The 26,223-nt window shown below is 31.6% G+C and overlaps 1 protein-coding gene and 1 long non-coding RNA gene across 2 annotated transcripts; one reads left to right on the top strand and one right to left on the bottom strand.

Annotated features, from left to right (window-relative positions):
• Window positions 1-973: 973 nt before the first annotated feature.
• LOC11423413 (probable sugar phosphate/phosphate translocator At3g17430) lies at window positions 974-7,573 on the bottom strand. Its single transcript, XM_003625992.4, has 10 exons — window positions 7,402-7,573; window positions 6,420-6,528; window positions 6,198-6,305; window positions 6,037-6,068; window positions 5,909-5,959; window positions 5,245-5,306; window positions 4,882-5,143; window positions 4,106-4,371; window positions 3,913-4,001; window positions 974-1,594 (listed from the first exon to the last, which is right to left on the bottom strand). The coding sequence occupies exons 2-10, from the start codon at window positions 6,519-6,521 to the stop codon at window positions 1,427-1,429; spliced, it is 1,140 nt and encodes a 379-aa protein (XP_003626040.2). The 5' UTR covers window positions 6,522-6,528; window positions 7,402-7,573; the 3' UTR covers window positions 974-1,426.
• A 1,245-nt stretch (window positions 7,574-8,818) lies between these two features.
• LOC11425910 (uncharacterized) lies at window positions 8,819-10,478 on the top strand. The gene is made up of 2 exons (XR_003006723.2): window positions 8,819-9,477; window positions 10,237-10,478. It is a non-coding gene; the product is annotated as an uncharacterized lncRNA (long non-coding RNA).
• The last annotated feature ends 15,745 nt before the right edge of the window (window positions 10,479-26,223 follow it).

The following is a 26,223-nucleotide window of genomic DNA, read 5'->3' as shown; positions in this document are numbered from 1 at the left end:
CAAAATTCTTAAATTGTTGTACTTAATCATGACGAGTATTAATTAATTAATTTGTGAGTATTTTTTTTAGAGTATTGTTTTAAACACCAAAAATGGAACAAGAATCAACAACCAATATTTGTAAAAGAATTTTCTTTTTTAATTCAAAAAAAGATGCACATATTACATCACTCCCAATTTAATACTTGCATTCAAAGTAGTGTAAGTACTCTAGCCTAGAAAATATTTGCAACTATTTTTATCATTGTGTAGCTAGAGAATTTTTGAGAGGTTGTAAGCTAGAGTATGTCAATATATTTGCTAACATATACTTTTAAAAAACACTTAAAGAATAAAAAAAATGGCAATTTTATTTTAAAAACATTTAAGCTTTTAATACAATATTTTCTATATAAAAACATTTTTAAGCTTTTAATAAACAATTTTCAATACAATATTTCTATATCATAATTCAACTCCTATGTTTAACACTCATTTGATCAATGATATAAGAAAGAAAGAAAAAATTGGAAAGAACGGTTTTTAAACTTCAAAAACGTACACAAATTAATCAACTTGGTACTTTTCAAATTTATTTTTGTGGACTCTTATAGCATTCCTAAAAAAAAATAAAAAATCACATGCGTGCTTACCAACTGCTTTTAGGGAGGGAGAAAAGTTTCTCAAAAAAAAAATCGAAGGCCAATTTGATTCATTCCAATGAAAGAATGTAACTTTTAGGAAAGAAAAAAAGGAATGAAATGCTAAAATGATACTAATATGTATTCCCCTCTCCTCAAAAGAACAACATAGCAGCATCCTTCAAAACAAAAAAGAACAACATAGCAGCAATACGGGAATTAGCATCATTAAGTTGAAGAATAATCACTATCCCTAAAACTGGATGAACTTAATTGCATCAACATGCTTCAGGGGATAAATATAATTATTCTATTACATTCCAATCTCCATTCTAAGTTCTAAGATGATGTAATTCACCAAGAAAATGAGAAGTCATATCATTGTCAAACATTTTCATTTTAAATTAACAGTCAGCAAAAATAGGTAAAAATAAATATCAAGTACACTGGCAACTTGATGATAATCATCGATCCGAGTTATATCAGTCCATGTGGAATAAATAGAACCTTCATTGCATGGTCCAGCCAAAGCCTATACAAAAATGAATTAATTTACTAAAGAATACTTTTAACATAAAAAGAAATCAACTCTGCCGAAAGAATATGTATGTTTCCACTGCTCTGTTTTCCCTCTTTTGATTTTCCTCCCTATTCTAATGGAGTCTCCGTACGTTCTTTTGGGAAGAAAGGTTAAGACATATACTTGATTTGGTTCCTTTAAGATCCTTGACTCTTAAAACTCAGATTGTTGATAAGCTAGCTTTCTTCCAAGATGAATGTTCTTTTGTCTCTAAGCTAGACTGTTGCTATGCTGGCTTTCTTCCAAGATGAGATATCCGTGACGAGTACATTAAAGGTGCTTCTTCGTCAAAATGAGAATGAGAATGAGAATGTGAATCAGAAAATGAATCATTCCATAGAGTCTCCTTGTTGCTGCTGACATCATCATCTGCCTTTTTCTCCATCAGCAGCTCCTATATATTAGTTGAAAATGTCAAACAGAAAGTTGAACCAATATATATGCTTCCTTAAAAACGAACATGCAGGTATAAATAGTAATCATATTTGAATCAAGATCTATGTTAATGACAGATATAACTCTAACATAACAGCAGAAAGGTGAGATCGGATTAAACAACTACTGAATACAAAAGTTTCTACCATTTTATCAAAACTCACAAAAGAAAAGGTTAAATGCCTAAAGTTAAAAAGTAAATAATGCCCCGCTTCTTACACAGAATGATGACCTATCTAAATAGCAATTGAAATAAAATGGAAAGCTATGAAATTACCCTTATCAATTCAGTTTGTCTGACACATTGAACAAATGTGTAACTCTTGAGATGGGAAAAAGTTACTGAATTGCTTGAGGAATCTCTTGTCATAATTGATTTTATATATATATATATATATATATATAGACACACACACACACAAAATTTACAACTTAAAATTGAAAACTTCATAGAAAAAAAGCTAATGGAACTATATATATATATATATATATATATATATATATATATATAGTGCTAAATAGATTATATTTGTCCCAGAACACTGCCCTCAAGCAGGTGAATACAAATCATACAGACCAAACTTGTTAAAAATGAACTGAATACGATGAGATGACCTCAAAAATATTTTATGAGAATGTCTTAAAGCTGTCTTGAAAGTGATAGTGAGTCGACACATGCTTGGTTCTTTTATAACAGACTAGGGCGGGTTGATGCAATGTGAAAACACCTTGATTATCATGATACAATATCATCAATACTTTTCAATGGTAGCAAAATCAATCCGTCAAACTTGATATGAATCCCCTCACGACAAAAGGAAAGAACGAAAGTTAATTTTTAGCATGTATAATGTAACTTTTGTATACTTTAACAAGTTATCATTTCAACTCCACCAAGAACACCCAAATTAGAACACCAAAAATCAAGATACAGCCTAAACATGGGAGAAAAGGTCATTGTTCGCAAAGCTGGACGGACGGAACTCAGTCCTGAGCATCAAGCTCAATTTTTATCATGATAGATGTCAAATTTGGTCTTCTAAATACTACTTACAGATTTTTTTTTTTTTTGTAGTTTTCCAACGCAACCAAGATCACCTCAATCGGATAACCACAACTCAAGTAACACACCAAAAGAAGGACAAAGGTTATTGCCAGCAATCCAACGATTCCTCCAAGTCCCAAATCACAAGTTGGTTCATCCAATTACTAATTTTCATCCCAAATGTCTTACAAGGGTGAATCTTGCTTTAATTAACGGAATAAATGATCCCTCCGACCACTTTAAGAAAACTCATTACCAAAATTAGAATTGGGTTTGAATATGTTTTTTCCACATGTTGAAGGCACTAACTCTCATATACGTGTCTGAGAATTATTCAGATAAAATTTAAAAATAAGAGGAATAATTGGATCCTTCCTAAGAACATATTAGAAAGTATCAAACACATATCGGTATGGAATAAGTGTCAAACGTCGATAGTTTTCCATGTTTGGAGTGCCTAAGCTTCACATGTGTAATGTATTAAAAATACAATACATTGTTTTGTGATTTTTCTTTATGATATTGAATAGTGACTGTGTTTCCCAATATCTCAATTTCTATAATTCTTTTGTATATTCATATACTATTCATAAAATTTTAAGGGGATTTCAAATTATTTATACAACATAAAGAGTGGGTTGAAAATGAAATTGAAATTTAGAAATAAAATAAAAATCATAGCTTTTAATAAAATGAGAAATAAGTGAAGGTGTGTCAAGAAAAACAAATAAATCTCATTTCACAGACAATGAAATCAGCAATCCCTCCTCTCTAGAAATTGAAATCAGCAATCTCATTTCATGGAATGGAATCATCTTTCCATGATTGTTATTTATCAACAGAGATGGGAATATTGGCTAACTAGAGTAGTTAAGAGTTCTTAAAGGTAGTTAGTTAGTTGAGGTTGTTATAGTGTTATTTGTATAAATAGAAGAACACAAAGGGTAGAGAGCATATTTGAATATTGTTATATTCTCTATTGTGAAGGGGAAACCCTTGGAGGATAGATTTTCTCCCATTCTTTTTTATCCTTTCTCAGCCTTTTAATAAAATAGTTCATTCTTTTCAATCCAATTCTTGGGGTCCTAACAGAATGTGAATGAAATAAAGCATAAAATGCAATCACCATTCGAATAGAAAACACAACAAATGATAACACAGACAAAGACATTTTAATAACGCATAATACTAATCAAATTACAATACAAGCAAAATTTACTGAGAAGGCTTACCTTTTCTGATTCATCTGGGGTAATTTGAAGTTGAGATGTGCGCACATCCCTGATCTTCAGGTAGTTGTAACAAACAACGCCACTTAAAGCTGCCCATTCAAAAATAATTCATATAAAAAGGTGCTTGGAAGAAATCCATGCAAAAAATGAAATTTAAACTGCCAAAATGTCTCTGTAATAAAGAAACATATACCAATAGCATAGCCAATGACATTCAATCCTGTAATCTTTGATTCAGGAAATAGGACAGTTGAAAGAGAGATAAGTAGCCAGTCTTTCAAAACTCCAGCCACTCGAATAGTTACAGCCCCAGTTCTACCAATTACCAAGAATGTTGAGAAGTTCAATGCCAAAGCACAAAGAGCATTTGAAAAGAATATCCAGAAGTTAAACTGCATATGTGGAGCTTCCATCTCGGGCTTCTCAAGGATATACCATGGAATAAAAAGGAATACAAAGCTGCATAAAATAATGAGTAAAAAATAGTCATTATTCAGCAGATAAAATAAAGATATAAGTTTGAACTTTCATATAGCCACTGACATTTTCAATACAAAGGTATCCAAAGAAGTATTTCAGCCCTGTTCCCCCTTGTGTCAAAATGAGTGCAGTATAAATAAGCATAAACCAGTACCCAAGGAGGAAGCAACAGAGCAAACAGAATGTGAAGAACAAAAAAAAAATGACACACGTATTATTTATTTGGAAGGGCAAAAATGAGATTATCATCAACTGAGATCAGCAGCATTTTGACTCTAAGCTCCTCTTAACACAAAATAAGCTAACTCAAAGTTAAAATGTACATTAACAGTCAGATGAATCTAGTGAGGGAAACTAACCACGCCATTTTCAGTAACAAGGTCAAAATCAATATCAATATAACGGCTTTAATTTTAATGAGCTTTTTTCCAGCCCACAAATATAAGCAGAACTACATACAAGTTTTCAAATACGCAGAAACATAACTACCTGCAGGGTGCTATGTAATACAAGCTGGTAATGGGATTTAGCGTCAAGCCTTTATTTTGAAGAAGAACTTGAGTTAAGACCAGCCTCAATGCTTCAGCAGCTATTCCTGATACTTGATAAACTGTACCGATCACATTAAAATGAATTTCCCCATAGGAGGAAATGACAACTCCAACACTGACCAACACCATGTTCCAGAATACGTCACACCTTAATCTCTCAGTTCCAAGAGTAACAGCCACAAGAAATGTTGCCACTGGCACTATAAATGAAAAAGAAACTAAATCAAAAAGGAAAAAAATTCTTCCATTAAGGAATGTTATAAATGTCAGATGGAAATATGATAAACAAAAACTGACTCACTCAGGGCTTTAAGCATCTGGATGAAAGCCACAGAAATGTATAAATAAGCAGTGTTCCCAAACCTAAACAGACAATAAACCAATTAAACTAATATATAAAATATACAGCCATGCATTGGGAAGGTAGTTTTCAAATTATTTAAAAACACTTCAATGGGTATGTAATAATACAGCTTAAAATTTTTATCAAAGATAAACAACCTATGGTGCAATATTAAAACAATTCAGTTCATTAAAATCTCAAATTAAATCTAATCTAAAAGATATGCAATTTTTAAAGTGATTTGTTAGCTTCAGGAAAACTGTTGTGAAATCACCAGCTCTATCACCTAATTTCCATCTAAATGCATTATCATAATCAACGGGACGAATAACAAATATATTATACGATTATACATGACCCATAGTATGTTAGCTGCAACTAGAACATCAACTTCGCTAGAACATCAACTTCGCTAAAATGCCAGCGAAATTAAAAAAACGACTTTTATATTAAAAAACGAGACAAAAACACTAGAACATCAACTTCGCTAAAATGCCAGCGAAATTTAACATTGACATCAACTAACTTTCACTATTATAGAATTCAATATAGGGGACTGTATAAGACGTGCACATAGCTTTGCTTGAATTACAAAATTTGGTCAATATCATCAACTGCTTACCACAGACTTGCTGCAAAGAAGGCGCTTATAGGGACCACGCAAGTTACATATCTGTATACCAAACATTTTGTGAGAAGCCAGAAGTATTACACGAAACATAAAACAGGGTGTCTATGTAGAATTCTTACATATGAATTGTCATTTTAACAGGCGCTACAACCTGCATAAATTGAAATGATGAAAAAGAAAAATCATCCAGTTAATTCAGTCATATTTCAAGAAAGGCCGATGTATATTACGAAAAAGCTAGTCAAAAGTCGTGATTTGACAAACTCAAACAGACTCATACCTTCAGAACACGGATTAGGAAAAATGCAACTCCACCAGAAAAAGCCATATGGATCATGGTGAGTGTTATTGGAAATGGAAAATTAAAATACAGCGTGGAGAGGACCCACTGCAATAAACCAATGTCCACAAAAGGAAATAGAACGAGCAAAACATGTTATAGTAGAAGATAAATCAGAAAACATAATCGAAAGAATTCGTTGGAAAATCCACAAACCCTTACCTTGTTATACAAAATAACACCTGAGGAAAGGGAAATGTAAACCAGAAGGTAGATGTAGGTCAGCAAATGCTGCCTACTCATTAATGTCGCCATGACTGGCATATTGATCCTGCAAAACATAATGCAATCTAGTATGTGAAAGATCTCCAGACATAAAAACACAAGTTATCACTGATTATTATCACCGTGATACAACCGACTTGATTAAAAATGAAATTTTTCTTCAAAGACCCATGTTAGTATCAAAGGGAATGAGACAAAAATCATGATGAAAACATGAGAAAGCAATGATCATACCTTTAAATAAATTTTTCGTTTACTCTCATGTATCCTTGAATCAATAAACAATTAAACTCACTTCAACCAAAGATTAGAACTTTTAAGAAACATTAAAAATAATGAAATAGACAGAAACAAAAATTGCTTATTTTTTAGGTGTACTGCGCACAACTGCAAAAGCCGTAAACTAATCCCACAAGCCTTGTGGAACCCAAATAGACAGCAAATTCGTCCTAGGAAGCTCGTTACCAACAGCAAGCGGAATTACTTAGCTTTGATAGTTATATGATTTTGTTTTATTTTTATTTTATTTACCAATGTGGAAAAAGTGTAAAGCATGAACTAAAGTGGTTAACTCAAATTAGGAAAAACATAGTTGAAAACATTAATCCTAACGTATGTGTACCGACCAACATTCATTCATTCATTCAAGCGACCTTATAACTAAAAGTGGAACGAGGTTACTGTATGATTCGTTATGTGTGTGGATTCAAAGCTTATAAACTACGAATAAAGTTTCTTCGATTTAATAATACAATGCTGAATTCAGAAAAACAGAAAACAAAATCGTAATTAAAAATTAAGTGAGATTGAGAGTGGGGGAATAACGAGAAGAAATCGAAAGAAAAACAAAATATAATAATAATAATAATAATAATAATAACGAAGAGATGAAGAGAGATTAGAAGAGATGAGATGTTACCTAGCGGGTAATGGAATGGTAATATAGTTAGTGATCTGAAAAACAGAAAGGTGGAGAATGCAGATAGAGAACAAATTTGTAAAGAACGAACCCAGTGGGTGTGAATACGAGAAACCCGAGATTTTGTCTTTAAACACTTCTCTCGAAAGGAAAGATTTTCATCCAATTTATTTATTATTATTCACGGATGCTTACAGGATACGATTTCATTTTATTTTTTTACGGTCACAAATTTTTAACTAACTCATTTTATTTATCAAATCAAAATAATCATAATACTCCACATAATCAAAGAATTGACAACTATTGTACCAAAAAATAAAAATTGACTTTTCTTTCTTTCAAAGGAAAAATATGATATAGCTTTTCATAGGGAGCTAGTCTTTTATGGTCACAAAATCATATCTTTAGTGTTTAGGCATATATATACAAAGCCACATTTTTTTTAATAATAAAAAATAAAACTAATTTTTGTTCAGAAAAGTCAAATAAAATTAATTTAACATTATAGAAACAAGTGTCTCATTGTGTGTGTTTAAACACTATATATTTAGACTTTTGATCAAGTAAAAATTTCTCGTCTAATAAGTAAAAGTAAATTATAACTATAATTGATAGTTGAAAGCTATTTTTTTATATAGTATAACTAAAAAACTATTTGATAGTTGATGTCTGATAGCCGATAACTTATAATCGAAAAACTAACTTATCAAAATTAAATAACATAAAAGAACATATTTTAATTTATTTTAAATTATTTTCATCTTCAAAATGATAAATGTACTTTATAAATCCAATTGATATTTTCTATCTAACAAAACTTTTTTTAAGAAATTTTATTTACTCCATTGTTTATTCTAAATGTTATTTAAAATTATATATCATATGAAACCTGAAAATAAAGCAATGGGCAATAAACAAATTAAGAGCAATGTCACAAAAAGAAAGTGAGCAAGAAAATATCATAAGTTATAACGTGAGCAGGCTGATTATAAAATATAGAACGTGGCAGTTATTAATTATGAAGGTGGGTAGTTGTTTTATTAAAAAATAATTAAATTAATTTGATAATGTTAAAATTGGAAGAAAATATTAAAATAAAATAAAAAAACTATAAGTTATAAGATCAACTTGCTAAGAAAATGTTAAAATTGGCATCCACATCTCTTAAGTGAGGTGCTACGTGTCGACAATTGTGGACGCCACGTCAGAGAAAACTAAGTCAAAGTGGTATTTGAGGTCAAAACTGCCAAAGATCAATACAGATTGTTGTGTATTTTAATTAATTAGGAGGTTAAAATCGCAACATTTAAAAAAATAGAGGACGAAAAGTACAATTAAGTCTAAAATAAAATGCATTTATCTTAAACCCATTGACTGACAACAATATAAATATTCAATCTTGATAATCCAAACGGGGCCAAATTCATTCCACTAACAAATTAAGTCATCTTTTGAGTCACTAACAATAATCTAAGAGCAGACTAACACGCTCAAAAGGCACACTCAAAGAGGTTAGCGATGAAATTAGTAGCAGTTTTCCCTTTTGTTGCCAAAAAACCAGACTAGCAGTGTTTCTTCTCATGGCTGATCTTCTTTCTGAGCTGCTCACCAAATTCATCTCCCTCTTACCTCTTTCAGAGATTGAAAATGAGACTGTGAGTTGTTTCAATATTGATGATGCGGTTTTGGGAGAGTGTCTTTGTATGATTGTGAATTATCAAACTAATGAAATTGATGTTTGGGTGATGAAAGAATATGGTTCTAGAGATATTTGGTGTAAACTTTTTACTTTGGTTAAATCGTGTTTCAATTTTCATTTGGAATCTTTGAGGCCTTTATGTTATTCGAGTGATCGAAGTAAAGTTCTGTTGGTAACAAATCATGCAAGTTACTTGTATTGTATGTACATCCTAGGAAGCTGTTTTGGTATGATCTCAACAGTGAACAACTTACTTATGTTCAAGGAATTCCTACTTTCAATGAAGTAATGATTTGTGCTGAAAGCCTTGGTATCACCTTCCTTACCTATTGATTCCTGCACAAGTTGAGATGCGAAAGCACATACAAGAGAAGGTACTTGTTGTTTATCTGAATGTTTGCATATCAGTTGATTTCAATGATACCATCACATGATATCGGTACTTAAACTTTTTTGATTGAGAAATCATGTCTGGACATCAAAATTTTGATATCAGGTTGTATCCATTGGTTTTTGCATGTTTTTTTTTTTTAAAAAAAAATATCTGTAAGTTCTAGAAGATAAAGAATAAGAGAGATAGGGATAAACACATCTGTATCATATTTTATGGTGTATGTATTTTGATGTCGAAATAACATAACTGCATTTTATTAGAGGTCAAATCGAATCAACTTTTTGTGTCGTTTGTTTATGTACATATTTTTACATGATTTTGAAAATGACTGCATGTTGAATTTCGAAAGAAACAATAAAGAGTGTATGTTGTGTGTGTGACGAAGAAAAGCATTAAGCTAGACAACAATTCATTTTCATATAAATTTAGTTAAAGAAAGAACCTCGATATGAATTGATTTTTTTTCCTCTTCGTTATTTTATATATCCTCACTCCTAAATCATCATTTTGACGAGCTTATTTCTGAGTTGAGACTATTCCACCCTGCTGTGGTATCCGTGTATAAGAAAAATGTTGTTTAGAAATTTGTGTATAGTGAAATTCCTCCAGATTAATGTACAGTTCCTGTTTAAAATGGGTTGCTGCTGTTGTTGTTTATATCTATATTCTTATGTGATATTGTTGAGGTTACTAGCATGAGATTCATATTTTATTTTACTAGGATGACTTCTTGTTCCAGGGATTTAAATTGACATTGAAAGAGAGCCAAGGAAGAACCAGTGATTGGTAGTCGAAACCAGATGCTCAAAGAAAAACGACCTATATGTCATTTAGGTATGGTGTAAAGAAGTGTTGAAAACAATTATTATCTAGGATTTTGTATGTATGTGTATCGATATGGTTTTACCATCGATTGTAGTAAAACTTTTACATTTGACTATGTTACATGAAGTGTATTTTTGGTTTGTTTTATTGTTGAAATCTCTTAACAACACACCTAGTTTCTGTACATATTGTACGTCACTACGCCCCATCTACATTCTCCTTATCCCTGAAAACCCATTTGTTGTCTGTGGGTTTTCTAAAAGGAATGAATGACTAAGTATTATTTTCAAATTCTGCTTGCATGGCTTGAAAGTTGAAACCACTCAGGACTCTGCAACTGCTATTTCATAAATTTTGGTTCAACCTGTGTTAGTTGTACGGTAGTGTTGTTTGGGTTTAATATATCAAATTTAAATATGGTATGTATATAGGATGAATATATGGTGATTTCGACACACCTTGTTTGTGTCACGTGACACGGTTAAGTCATGCTTGATCAATTATCTGTTCTTTTTTGTGGCCCAAGAATTATTGAAATCCTAAGTATAAAATATGATTTTGTTGACTTTCTTATGGCTTTAGAACTTTCAAAGTTAGAGATTTGCTTGGGTGATCACCTCCAGGATTTTGTTCTTAACTTATTTTATGGGGTTTTGGTTTGCTTGCTCTTAATAATTCTTATGTTTCCCTATATCTTAGTAAATTTCTTCAATATAGGATGAAGTCTAGTATTTTGTTATGCATCTTCTATTCTTATATTATTCTGTATATTAGAACATGTCATAGAACTTATAGAAGCTATTTTTCGCTGCAAAAAATTTGGCATGGCACATGAAGCTTGAGCATCATATCACCATCAATTTAGATGTCAATATTGAAGATGATTGATTTATAACCTTTGTGTTTGTGAACTATAAAATGAGGCAAGCATGTAGACTTAGTAAATGTTTTTGGTGTCTAGATGGAGCAATCTTCTTTTAGTTTGCTACGGATGCAATTAATATTGCATGTTTAAAGGAATGACTGTTAAAAGGTTTTAATTCTTTCTTCGGGCATATATACCTAGTATGTTTTTTGTCCTTTAGATCAATGATCATTCAATTCTTCTCATTGTTTGCTTGAAAGGTATCCCTGCTACATTGCATGTTTTAACATAACAACAAGGACAATTTTATCAATTTTTTGGATCATTGTTGACTTTGCTTTTAACCAATGGTAATTAATGTGCAATTCTTTTACCCTTTCTTATTTCTGCATGGAAGCAAGAAAGATCCAACAGGGCTTCTAGTCTATAGGCTCCTGTTTAAAATTGTTGAACAAATATCTGGAATCTTTTTTTTTTTTTTTTTGGCAACTGACATAACTAGTCGGATGCCGAATTAATCAAGACATTTTTTTGGTAAGCTAATTAATCAGAATTTTAATATTGGAATTTGATATTCCATAGCATTTTAAATGAGATGGTGAAACCTATTGTTTTGAAAGGATCATACAAGTATATTTTTCTATTTTGAAATTCTTTTTTAGCTTAATGTAAGAATGATATTGTTATAAACTATAATTAAACAATATTTTTGGTGGTGTGTTGAATTGATATAGCAACAAGGAAGTTTGCTACTGATTTTCTGGGTTTTTCTGCTATATGTATGCTACTGATTTTCTGGTTTTTCTGCTACTTGATTGCAGTGTCTTCAATTCATATTTATGTAGTGATAAGGCCTGATTAAATCCTATCAACAATTTGATAAGAATTCAGCGTTGCACTCTATAATAATAGTATGGTGGCTAGTGCATTAGGTTCTTATTCTTAGATTGCTTTCACCAAAGGTAGGCTGGTGTACATAAAAAAGAAATGAGTGTTGCTGAATGGGGAGTTATAGGGATGTGAATCATTGGCAAAAAAATTATCATTTTTGCTGTCATCCGAGGCTAGGCTTTTTGTAGTTTGTATATGAAGCACCTGCTAGTTTGTGCATATATGTGATGGAAAGGAACAACACCATATGTGGTAACTTTCATAGAATTTGTGTTGATGCTATCACAGTAAAAAGAAGGCGTAAATGCAATTTTCTCCCATATGTTTCAAAACGTTGCGATTTTGTCCCCTATAGAAAAAAGAAAAAAAAAAAAAAAAGATATTTTAATTCCTAACTTTAGGCCCTTTTGCAAAACCTCGATTTTGACTAAGTCAATGTCTATGTTTTTTTTTTTTTTGAATGGCAATATACAGAAAACGAAACCGAAACCGTTTAAAACAATATACAGAAAAGGAGGCATCAAGCGGAACCCCACAAAACACCACCTAAATAAACACCTCCGGCCCCACAGACGGAGTCAAAAGGAGACAACACCAAAAGAAACAGAAAAAACAGAGCACCAAAAAGCCGAGAGCCAAGCACAAGCAACACCTGCAAGAAACAAAGAACAAGAAGAAAAATCTTGGAAGCCACACCGGGAAGGAAGGGGAGAGTCAATGCCTATGTGGCAGGTCACTTAAGTGATTTGGATAACAAATGTGTTTTTTAATTATTTTTATTTTTTTAAAAAAAAGAGAGAGAAATGCCACGCATGTAATTAGACAATTAAAAAAAATTAAAAATGGATGGAATGAAAAGGGTTTCAAAAATAAAAAATGGATGGAATAATAAGAATCGTGAATAAGTTAGTAAGTTGAGTATTTGGTGCTTAAATTCTCCTGAGTAAAAGGGGTCAAAGTTTTTTGAGTTTATATTAAATTCAATGATTTTTCAATGGAGCTTCATTTGGTTTGGATGGTTAAATTTGCACATTGAGCCAGCTTTTTTAATTTTTAGTTTTAAGAAAGTACTATTATTTTTAGATTTTTTGTCAAATAGTCTGATCGATAAAATTCATCTTTTAAGATAAATAATTAGGGTGTTCGGATTTGAACTCCGACTCATACATATTAAAATGTATTGTTCTTATCAAATGAGCTTTGATCAAGTGACGAAAAGTACTATTGTTATTTTTTTTTTTTTTGGTACAAAGTACTATTGTTATTATTGTGCAATGTATTTAATTTGATTCACAACGAATTATACTACTTTGTTGTGTGTGTGCAAAAAAAATGAAAATTCTACTACTTAGTTGACAATTAACAATCTGGTTCTCCTGTGATCTCCGGGGAAGAGTTTCTCATGTAACTAACATTATATTGCAAGAAATTAGAATCAAAACCATGTGTTATGTGTATGATAACAAATTAGTAAACCCATTTTCCTTTAAATAAAATAGTAAACCCAATTACGTGCATTGTTTATAGTGCAATTTCAGTAGTTCCTACTTCCTGGAACATTCAGATGATTGTCATTGTTATAGATTACGGAATAATCTTAAATAGCTGTAATTAGTTTTAACTACAATTATTATTGTATATCAATGTGTATTAGCATAGTGTGATTACGTATATTAATGTACATTAATATGGGTTGATTAGTAGCTTGATTGGCGTCATTGTATTGTGTATATATTGGTAATGTAATGAATAAAGACACATGTAACGGAAAAAAAGAAAAAAGACACCAAGATACAGGATCAACATCAAAACCCTAGAACCTTCCTTCCTTCCTTCCTTCCTTCCTTCCCATGGCCGATCTTCTTTCGGAACTGCTCACTGAATTCCTCTCCCTCTTACCTCTCCCATTCCAATCAACTACAAAATCAATGATTCTCAATGAACCCCTCCCGCCAATGCCGAATATTCCGTCGGAATTACTCACCGAAATCCTCTCCATGTTATCCATGTTACCGGTAGAATCCCTACTCCGATTCCGATCAACTTCAAACTCACTTCTTTCTTTAATCGATAGTTACAACTTCACCACCCTTCATCTCAAAAACTTCTTCAACTTCAACCTCATCGTCCGTTGCGACTCAGACTTCTACAAACTTGATTTCCATAACCTATCCATCGCATATCCCGGCAACCGCATCATGCTCACGAGTAACAACAACCGCGTCACTTTATTCGGTTCATGCAACGGTCTCCTCTGTATCTCCAAAGTCCCCGATCACATCACTTTTTTGAACCCTAACATCCGTAAATATCGGAATCTACCTAAACCTCCCCTTCTAATTGAACAAAAACAAGAAGAAGAAGAAGAAGAAGAAGAAGACACCCGCGATTCAATTTGCAATCATGGCTTTGGTTTTGATCCGCTCACCGAAAATTACAAGCTCGTCAGGATCACTTCTTTCGGCGGCACTTAACCATTCTGAGGTGATACTCTTCACCTCAAAAATGAATTCGTGGAAAGTACTTCCTAGTATACCTTATGCTCTATACTATCCTCTTACCATTGGTTTTTTCCTTAAAAATTCTATTCATTGGGTGGTTTCTTCTCGGCAACGCCAACAACAATTTCAACCATGTTTAATACTGGCATTTAATTTAACATTTGAAATTTTCGACGAGGTTCCTCTTCCAGAGATTGAAAATGAGACTGAGAGTTGTTTCAATATTGATGCTGCGGTTTTGGGAGAGTGTCTATGATTGTGAATTGTCAAACTACTGAAATTCCGTTCAAAAAAACTACTCAAATTGATGTTTGGGTGATGAAAGAATATGGATCTAGAGATAGTTGGTGTAAACTTTTTACTTTAGTTGAATCGTGTTTCAATTTTCATCTGAAATTGTTGAGGCCTTTATGTTATTCAAGCGATCGAAGTAAAGTTCTGTTGGTAACAAATCATGCAACTAGCATGTCTGCAAATCCTAGGAAGTTGTTTTGGTATGACCTCAAGAATGAACAAGTTATTTATGTTCGAGGAATTCCTACTTTGAATGAAGTAATGATTTGTGCTGAAAGCCTTGTACCACCTTCCTTCCTTACCTATTGATTCCAGCACACAGCACACGTTGAGATCCGGTATTTAAACTTTGGTTTTTTTCTAAATTACCTTTGAAGAATGATAGGTAATTTATCCACCAACCAATGAAAATGAGCAATTTATTTGTGAGGTCAAGATAATTCATGAATATGTGCTTATGTGGTTAATGTGTATTGGTTGGGGTAAATTACTCATCATTCTTTTATGGGTAGCTTAGTTGTCACCTTAAACTTTTCATTATTTTTTTAGAGGATTTTAAGGGGATAAACTTTACTTTATTGAGAAATGATGTTTGGACATCAAAGTTTTGATATCAAATGAGTTTAGTTCAGGTGGTATGGATAATACATAATATATGCAAAATTAGAGTTTGAACCCGCCACCACCAAAAAAAATATCAAATACATATGGTGTATTTGATTATTATTTTTATTCTGAATCAATGGTGTATTTGATGTTGAAATAAATAACACAACTGCATTTTATTAGAGGTCTTTTATATACATATTGTTATATGTATTTGATAATATGTGCTTGTTGAATTTCGTAAGAAACAAAGAATAATGTATGAAAATTTTCTAATTATACCCGTATATTCCTGATTATATCTTAAAATGATAAAATTATCTTTAAATAAAATTTAATTTTCAAATTCATCCATTCCCTGAGAAAACCTACGCCTCTTCCTTCTTTTTTTTGGTAGATAGACGAAATGGCAAAGCCATTATAAACTCACATACACAAGTGGAGGTATCGGGGTTCGAACCCCGGTCATGACATCCGGCCTAACAATTTCGGCATTTTGCCAGTTGAGCTAGGACTTCTGGATACGCCTCTTCCTTCTTTCCTCTTCCAAAACTCAGTTTAACTAGATCGTGTAAACTTAATTTAATTTAAGTAGGTCATGTAAACTGAGTATGAGTGTACACATTTAAACTTAGTTAAAGTAGGTCACTTAAATTGTAAATTGAGTTTAAGTGTATATACTAAAGGTTAAATTTTGCTTTAGCATTTTCAACCTTGTTTAAGTAACTTATGTTTTTTTCGTAGTGAACCTACTTAATCTGAATTTAAATTAACCTCAACAATGTAAATTAACGTTAAAGTGACCATCAAATAATCGTCGTTCAATGCATATAGCATATCAAGTATGAATCTTTCATCAAATCATTTACTTATATGCAATTGAGTATGGATGAAAGATGTTTTGATTCACTCTCTATTCTTCTATGGAGAGTGATTGAACATCCATGATTGTTGTGAAGTTACTCTAATGTATTGTGTGTGAAGAAAAAAAATAATTAAGATAATTAAGTTAAAGAAAGAATTTTGATATGAATTGATTTTTTTCCCTTCGTTATTTAATGACAAGTTTAATTTATTTCTCATCTTATTATTTTAGTTCTGTAATAGTCCCAAATTTATGTTCAACAGCCCGAAACATATACCCTCGCATAGAAAGGAAATCAAAATTTTATCGTGAATCTATATAATAAGTGTTACCCACACATATATTTTCATGAATAATAAACAAATTTCATTCCAATGGTTTATCAACTTGTAGGGCTTTACTTCTTGATGTTTCCTTGAATCCTATTGTTTCAGATAGTTGGGTGTGGCTTTCGAACTCGTCTGGTGGGTACACAATTCGTGGTGCATATAGTTTGTTAACCTCTCAGGTACCTCATGTCGTAGACTATGCTTTGGATTTGGTGTGACACAAACAGGTTCCCTTGAAGGTTTCCGTTTTCGCGTGGAGGCTCATCCGTGATCGTTTACCAACAAAGATAAATTTGATTGCAAGACGGGTGATGTCGCCTGACATGTCCTCGTGTGTTGTTGGTTGTGGTCATCCTGAAACAGTACAACATCTCTTTTTATTGTGTAATACTTTTGGTTCTCTGTGACATTTGGTGCGAGATTGGATTGGTTGCTATGGGGTGGACGCGGATAATATTTCTGATAATTTTTGACAGTTTACTCATTTGACAGGTGGTGGAATTGCTAGACGTTCTTTTATGCAACTAATATGGCTTCCATGTGTCTGGGTTGTTTGGAATGAATGAAATAACCGTTTGTTTAATCATGTTGTTATCCCCATCCCTTGTTTATTAGAAAAGATTAAGACGATGTCTTTAGGTTGGCTGAATGCTAAAAAAGCTACCTTTGTTTTTGGAACTCAGTCGTGGTGGTCAAGCCCTCTTGTTTGTTTGGGTATTGGCTATTGTTTTTCTGCTGTGTCTTGTTTGTAACCGTTGTAACTCTTAATTTCTGAGGTAGTCTCTAAGACACATCTTATATGTTTGGGACTGCTCTATTTAATATATAATTCCATTTTGGCTTCATCCTAACCGTGGTAAAAACACAATGAACTATTGTATGTTAGCTGCAAGAATTAATTAGCTATACCTATACTACAAACTTAGCCTGTTACTAATCTTTTTAACCGTTCAGGGAAATAAAATAAGACTTAAGCATTTTGCTACAAGAAATATATAGTCACATATTGTGGCGTTTACAATGTACAACTATTAAATTTGTGCATGATACACAAATGCCTCCAAAACCTTATGTAACTGGATTTGGATCATCTTCATTGAAAATTCTCTTAAGTTTTCTCCATTTTCAATCTCCATCATTGAAATACAACAACACTTTTTATTAAAATTTAATTCTCATTTTCTCTCTTATGTTTGATGGTTGAGATTTCACTTGAGAAAACTTGAGAGAATTTTCAACGTAGAGAATCCTAATCCTATCTAGCTGGTCTTTCATTTTCTTTATATAAAAAAATTCTGACATAAAGCGGTACAAATGGGTTGATTCAGCTTTTAATATACTATCTTATACTAACTTGTCATGTAGCAAAATGATTAAGTTTTTTATTTTGAATAAAAATGGTTAAGATAAAGCCAAAACAAACAAAAGCAGAAACGGTTCGAGTTTCAACATTTATTTAGATTCATTATTCTTCAAAAAAAAAATTATGAAAAGTTGATTAAAGACTCGTTTATTATAGCTTTTTTCAAAATAGATTTTGGTAATGTAATGTAATTTTGTTATAATTTTTTTAATAAAGAAATTTTCAAGGAAAGCTTCGAATGAAAAATTTGTTTCAATAGTTTATCTTAAAATGTCATTCTAAGTATTTCATCATTTGGTATTAATTTTTTTTATACTAATATTTTGAAAAAATCTCTAAAAAAAAAAACTATTTCAAATAGCTTTTCATAAAAATCATATTTGAAAGATGTCATTTTGAAAAATTATGTAATTTTTACTATGTAAAATCTCGAACAATAAATATTTAAGTTAGTGAATGTCAGATCTCTTTTTTAACTTATATCGAATGAGTTTGAAATAACTTTTACTATTTTTGAGTAAATTTTAAAAGAAATCCATTTTTAAAAATACAAAGGAAAATTCATTTTTTTAAATCTAAAATAAACGGACCCTAATAAAAAAAAGTTCTTTAAACGTGTGATGTGTTTCTACAATAGTCTTCTTTTTGTTTGTAAAATTATTTCAATAATTTATAAATGTATCAAAAAAATTATTTAAAAAATATCAAAATTACAAAAAAAAAAAACGTATTTAAATGTGTCTGTAGTTTTTTTTTTTTTTTACAAAATGTGTCTTTAGTTAATCAATTATTTTGGCATTAATGTGTGTTTGCTAGTTAAATTAGAATTTAAATATGTCTTTCGTTAATTAATTTAATCTATAAAACTATTAATAAAAGAGACACTTAAATTTTAAAAAATATATAATTACTATTTTGTTTCGTGGCCTATTATTCATATTATTCTTATTAACCAAATTGAATGTCATCTTATTCGAAATAATATCACTCGGTTATTAAACACAATTTTTTAACTTTTAGTCTAACAAAATAATCACTACAAATATTGAATATGAGTTCCAAATGAATAGCCCAATACTACTTTTAAAAAAAGATATATGAAATATTGTTACTTAAGGAAATGGTGGGTCACATTTTTTTTTGGTCAAATGCATCTAAAGGTCCTTTAAATTTTTCATTTTTTTCAAAGTCGTCCTTTAAGTTTCAAAAGTCTCAAACAAGTCCTTTTAGTTTTTGAATCGTTTCAAACAAGTCCTTTTAGAGGATAATGGTGATGATTTAAATGATAGTAACAAATAGCATTATCCACTATTTGTCATGCCTAATTTTAAGCTTGTTTGGGACTAAAAGGACTTGTTTGCGACTTTAGAAACTTAAAGGACGACTTTGGAAAAAATGAAAAACTTAAAGGACCTTTAGATACATTTAACCTATTTTTTTTCAAACTTTTCGATAAAAAGTCATCTAAAAGTAGCAGGTAAAACATCTCAGCCTTTGATATAGAATATTAATATATATGAACGTTTCAAAATTGTTGTCATAAGCAAAAAAGCATACTTGTGTACCATGCACAAATTTAACATTTGTGCATTGTAAATGCCACCGGTCACATTATATGCTACAAATTGGACTTTTACAGATTGTAAAAAAACAAAAAAAAAAATGAACTTTTACTAAGCTATTGACCGTAAAGTAAGAAAATATCACTATAAGCATTGATCTCCCGGAAATAATATAGCCATGTATATACTAAAAAAATAAGAATTTGACTAATTTATTCAAGAATTTCTGGTACTATATATATAATTATTTCTAAAATTAATAACTTTTTCTTTAAGCATACAAACAACATATAAATACTTGACAAACTTCTAATCCAATGTCTAATTTTAAGTTGTATGGGGAAGTGACCTTACCTGAGACGTTTTTCTTCCTCACAAGACATTCCTAAGATTGTGTCTGCACCGAAAGCACGAGCAAGTTTCTAGACCCCAATCTCACCAATAAAACAAGTTGGAGAAGAGAGTGGAAAATTTAGAATGAGGCTTGGTAATTTCTTTGAGTACTAGAGAAGACATGTAAGAGTAAGGTGGAGGAGTTCAAGAATTTCTTGCGGAGATTAGAGTTTTCTGTATACAGTTTGTTTGTGTAGCAGAGAGAAGGAAATATTTTTGTTCTCTTCCTAATTACGTGTTATCCATCATCGGAAAATGATTATAGATACGTATATATATAACCGTCCCTCTTGAACAAAATCAGCAAAAATAAAGAAAAGAAAACTATGTTTGTTTTAATTTAATTGTGCCACTTATAGCGTAAGTATAGGAGGTAGTTGAAACATGAGAGGTGGATTCCTTATCTTTAGAAAGGCAAAGTTAACAACAACAACAACAACAACGTGACAAAATGAGAGAGTGGTGCTTTGACTGAGCAGCAGCAAAAATATATATGGTACACCCAATATATTTGAGTGTACTGGTACACCCATTCTTTAATTTAATAGTTAAATGAGTTTTTTTTGAAGAAAAATATTATTTTTTTTTATCATTTATAATCATAATAACTAAATTTTATTCATCAAAAGTGTCAACGAAATAAAATTATTTATTTTTTAAATTTTTATCACTCATAATTGAGAACATTTATTATTTTTTACGATAATAGGTAAAAAAGTTACTATGATTCTTATAAACAGAAAAATGATGTTTTTTCTTATGAAATGTTGTTCTATAAAATATAAATATTGACATAAAACTATTTATTACATAAAAAATGATCATTAATTTATAAAATTAAGATGCAAGAGTACCGGTACACATATCTTATGAGTGTACCGTAGAAGATCTCGGATATAAATTGAGCAGAAATAGGAACAGAGTAACCACAACAATAACCCGAAAAATACTTGGGTGACATAGAGTTGGGTGACATTGGTGACATTGGCCAATCACAATGTTACAATGCTTTTGTTTCTCTCTCTTTCACAAAGTGGCATTGTGATTGGTCAATGTCACCCAACTCTATGTCACCCAAGTGTTACCCCAATAACCCACGTAATAAAAGAAGGCTTAATTGCACTTTTGGACCCCTATCTTTCCAAAAGTTGCAGTTATGGACCCCTAACTAATTTAAATACAAAACAGCCCCCTATGTTTTGATTCTTTGGCAGTTTTGAACCCTCAATCCATTGTTGACTCGATCAATGCTGACGTGGCACCCTAAGTGAGGTGCCACGTGTCAAATTTTTTTTTTTTTTGCCTTAAGGGTCCAAAACTGCCAAAGAATCAAAACATAGGGGGCTGTTTTGTATTTAAATTAGTTAGGGATCCATAACCGTAACTTTTGAAAAGATAGGGGTCCAAAAGTGCAATTAAGCCATAAAAGAATGGTCAAAAACTAGTTCCTGTTCGTGCAATTATTCGTGGTGGTGCTTGTCGCACAGCACCAGCAAAACTGCAATACGTACGTCAATACTAACATCGCCACACAAAAACGAAACTGCTCCTTCCATGGCTGATCATCTTAAGGAATTTCTCGCCAAATTCCTCTCCCTCTTACTGCGGATCAACTTCAAAATCGATTATTATCAGCAATCCCCTCCCAATGATGGCGAATATTCCGTCGGAGTTACTCACTGATATTCTCTCCATGCTACCTGTAGAATCCCTCCTCCGATTTCGATCTACATCGAAATCACTTCGTTCACCATCCTTCACCTCAAAAACTTCCTCAACTTCAGCCTCATCGTCCGTTACAGCTCAGATCTCTACAAACTCGATGATTTCCATAACCTAACCATCGAATATTCACACGACTGCCTTATGTTGAAGTGTAACAGCAACCGCGTCACTTTCTTCGGTTCATGCAACGGTCTCCTCTGCATCTCCATACTCCCCGATCACATCACTTTCTGTAACCCTAACATCTACATCTGTAAACATCTGAATATCCCTAAACCTCCCCTTTCCGAACAAAAAGACTTCCACGTGTTGGATTCGGTTTCGATAAGTTCACTGACGATTACAAACTCGTTAGAATCACTTGTTTTGGCAGCGCTTACCATTCTGAGGTGATAATCTTCAGCTCAAAAAACGAACTCATGGAAAGCACTTCCTAGTATACCTTACGCTCTACACTATCCTTATACCATTGCCTTTCTAGTTCAAAATTCTCTTCATTGGGTAGTTATTACTCGGGAACGTGACCAACTGTTTCAGCCGTGTTTAATCCTAGCATTTAACCTAACATTTGAAATTTTCAACGAGGTTAATCTTCCAGAGATTGACGCTGAGAGTTGTTTCGACATTGATACTGGCGTTTTGGGAAGAGTGTCTTTGTATGATTGTGAATTATCAAACTAATAAAATTGATGATGTTTGGGTGATGAAAGAATATGGTTCTAGAGATAGTTGGTGTAAACTTTTTACTTTGGTTAAATCGTGGTTCAATTTTCATTTGGTATCTTTGAGACCTTTATGTTATTCGAGTGATCAACGTAAAGTACTGTTGGCAACAAATCATGCAAGTTACTTGTTTGTAAATCCTTGGAAGCTGTTTTGGTATGATTTCAAGAGTGAACAAGTTACTCATGTTCAAGGAATTCCTACTTTCAATGAAGTAATGATTTGTGCTGAAAGCCTTGTATCACCATCCTTACCTATCGATTCCGGCAAAAGTACATGAGATGGTATTTATTGTTTATCTGAATGTTTGCGTATCAGTTGATTTCAATGATCTCATCATATGATTATCGGGAGTTAAACTTTTTTGATTGAGAAATGATGTTTGTTTCCGCTTAAAAAAAAAAAAAATAGATTTTTGTGTTAAGAGAATCTAAAAATGATGATGTTTCTTTCAACCATTGAAGTTGAGTATGTTGGAGCAGCTTCATGCTCTTGTCAAGGAATTTGGCTGAGAATAATTTTGAATCATTTGAGTGAAATCAAAGGGAAGCAGCTGTGATACATTGCGATAACAACTCATCAATTAAGTTGTCTAAGAATCCAGTTATGCATGGAAGATGCAAGCACATAGATGTCTGGTTTCATTTTTTGAGGGATTTGACCAAAGATGGAGTTATGGAGCTGAAACATTGCAATTCACAAGATCAACAACTGACTGACATTATGTCAAAGCCACTCAAGCCTGAAACTTTCTAAACATTGCAATTCACAAGATCAACAACTGACTGACATTATGTCAAAGCCACTCAAGCCTGAAACTTTCTGCAACTTGAGAACCAATTGGTGTTATTGATGGATTAGCCTAGCATTCTTTTGTAAACTGATTTATGATGTTGCTCAGTTTGAGGAAGGGATTGTTAGGAGTTAGTGCTTATCCTTTAAGCATGCTTAGTGAGAATTAGGGTTAGTTTTGCTTAGTTACTTGGATATCTATCTATATATAGGTATCCATGTGATGTATAACTCAATTGAATGAATAACAAATCATTTTCTCTTTATAGATTAGTCGAAGGAAGAAAAAAAAATGTGGACCTGGTGATCATTTGCATAATATTCCTTTAATTAGTCAAATTCTCCCTCATTTATTAGCTAGGTTTGTTCCACAGAATAGAAAATTTGTTAATAGTTTTTAGTTTTTATTGATGTCAATTTGGGTGGCTTAATTTATATTTTTAAAAAAAATAGTTTTTAGTTTTTATTTAATATTAATTTTTTTTTAAAAGGCCAAAATAATATATTAACACACCTCCCTTAAAACACAAGGTGTGTTTGACAAGGATTGACATTATTAATAATTTGTAGTTGATCGTTAAATTCATAACATTATAACACTAAACCCAGTTAGGTTCTTCTGTTGGTATTGGTTTGGGACCTAGGAGTGTGCTTCTTCTTGAGGTTTTAGGTTCGATTCTCTCCAGTGTCAATTTAAGTGGGCTAATTTAGCTTCTTCAAAAAAAAAATATTATAACATTAAAAAAAAATGGAGAGTTGATAGGAATATTGCATATTATATATAAGGCTAAAATATGGTTTTGGTCCCTGCAAATATGCCTCGTTTTGGTTTTAGTCCCTGTAAATTTTTTTTGTTGTTTTTGGTCCCTGTAAAATATTTTGTTTTTGGAAATAGTCCCTGCAGGGACCTTTATCAAAATCAAAAGATTTTGCAGGGACTATTTCTCTAATAAATGGGTTCAGTCATCATGTGCCACGTGTGCAAATCATCACAAAAATGGAGCCAGGGACCAAAAACAACAATTTTTTTTTGCAGGGACTAAAACCAAAACGAGGCATATTTGCAAGGACCAAAACCATATTTTAGCCTATATATAATGGTCGAGGTTCGAACTTCGAACTCAGACACTCCACTTATCTATAATTAAATTGTATGAGCTTTAACAACTATACTACTTGTCCAAAATTAATATATATATATATATATATATATATATATATATATATATATATATATATATATATATATATGAATTCAACCAAGGTTAATCAAGGAATTTTGAATAACTTCGCCCGTTATTTCTATCACCAAAAGATTTATTATATATATGCTTCCAGCACTGACCCAGCGGCGAAGCTAATAGAAGAAATTATACGCATGGCTAAATTTAAAGAAAAAATAAAATATTTTTAAAATCAACATATTAAATTTAAATAAAAAAATTGATTTTAATACAATAAATTTAACTTTTTAGGTTTAGTCACCACAAAAAATTATTCAATTTTTGTCTAAAAAAATGAGTGTTTTTGATCATTTATTCATAACTGGTTGTCTACTAATTATTAAATACACTAATAATGTCTTTTTTTTTTTAGCAAACTAATAATGTCTTTTTCAATGTAAACAAAATAAGTTATTTGTAAGAAACTTGTTATATGTTTAATTTTCTCACTATTGTTTTGAAAACTTTTATTATTACAAAAGTTTTCTCCATTTTAAGCTAAGATGCAATGAACATTCAAACTATTGAAGCAGTCGGCCGTTTGTGGATCCTCTCCCACAATTCATTCCTTTAAAATAAATCGTGATTTGTTTTATCAAATCATAATTGGAATAGATATATAAAACATTTTAAATTTTAATATGATAGATGTTGTCCATTAAGCTTACCTTTTTATAACTTATAAGGGATCAATTATTGGCATAGCATAACATTCCATTGGCACTGAGCTTAAAATTTAAGATGGAAACTTAAGATAAGAGGGACAAAACATTGACCGTGGATGATTATTAAGGAGCCAATTTCACCGACAATGAATGATTGTGTTGTTGTCATGCAAATTAATTGTGAGCTATGCCTATGGTCATACGACTCTGCGTTAGAAAACATGTTCTATGCAATAATGCTGTTTTCCAGTGCATTTTTTAAACTTCATATAAAACAAACGTTGTTAGCTATGAAGGGAGCGAAGCAGATTTATGCATGTTGCTAAATTACATTCTCATTATTAGATATTATTAATATGCTTAAACTACAGCTGCGTAATTAGCAGTAGTATGTTATGTTAATTAATTTAAATCATCAACATGGTCTCTCTTTCAAATGATAGATATTTGGGTCCATTAATAATTTAAAAGTTCGACCTCTGGCTAAAAAATATATATGTGTTGGGAGATGTTAACTGCTTCAATAGATCTCGGTTATTCAAAGACTTCGTTTATAATATTATGCATGGAGATATTTATTTTAAAAAATAATTTAAAAATTAAAACAGAGCATAAAATTGAGGTTTAATTCCTGTTTGGTTCTGCCAGCTTCTTCTTGTCTTGTCTTGTGCTCCACTTTATGCGTGTGCTTTGTTTGGACTAATATCACTATTCCATTGAGAACATGGCTGGCTAGAAGGAAAGAGCAGTGGAGAATATTTATTGAGCTTTAATTGGATTTGTGGGCTCACATCATGTTTGATTGATGAGATTTGTGACACATCCTCGTTGGAAATGCTCTTCCAATTTCTACAGGAACTTTGTACCACACGCAACTGTATGGTTTACAATTTGCAAATGGAAAATTTGAATTACGAGAAAGAGTACATTATAGAATAATTAATGTCTATAATTGGCATCATGCCAACATCCAACAAAGGTCTCATGTCTTATTAATGAACATTATGAGGACATAAATTATTTAAAATTATATTTTGGAATCTAATTAGGGTCCGTTTGTTATATGCGGTTATTTCACGAGGACACTAAAATTATACTTTTAAC

Source organism: Medicago truncatula, chromosome 7 (assembly GCF_003473485.1).
Source record: "Medicago truncatula cultivar Jemalong A17 chromosome 7, MtrunA17r5.0-ANR, whole genome shotgun sequence".
NCBI classification, from domain to species: Eukaryota; Viridiplantae; Streptophyta; class Magnoliopsida; order Fabales; family Fabaceae; genus Medicago; species Medicago truncatula.
Note: the sequence above shows the minus strand (reverse complement) of the source record. Positions and strands in the feature narration are given on the sequence as shown.

Bases quoted from the DNA above. Each gene is read 5' to 3' on its own strand.
- LOC11423413 (XM_003625992.4), bottom strand. From the start codon at position 6,521: ATGCCAGTCATGGCGACATTAATGAGTAGGCAGCATTTGCTGACCTAC. The intron at 6,069-6,197 runs GTATGAGTCTGT...CAATTTATGCAG, and splicing joins TCCTAATCCGTGTTCTGAAG to GTTGTAGCGCCTGTTAAAAT. The intron at 5,307-5,908 runs GTAAGCAGTTGA...TTGTCTGTTTAG, and splicing joins TTCTTTGCAGCAAGTCTGTG to GTTTGGGAACACTGCTTATT.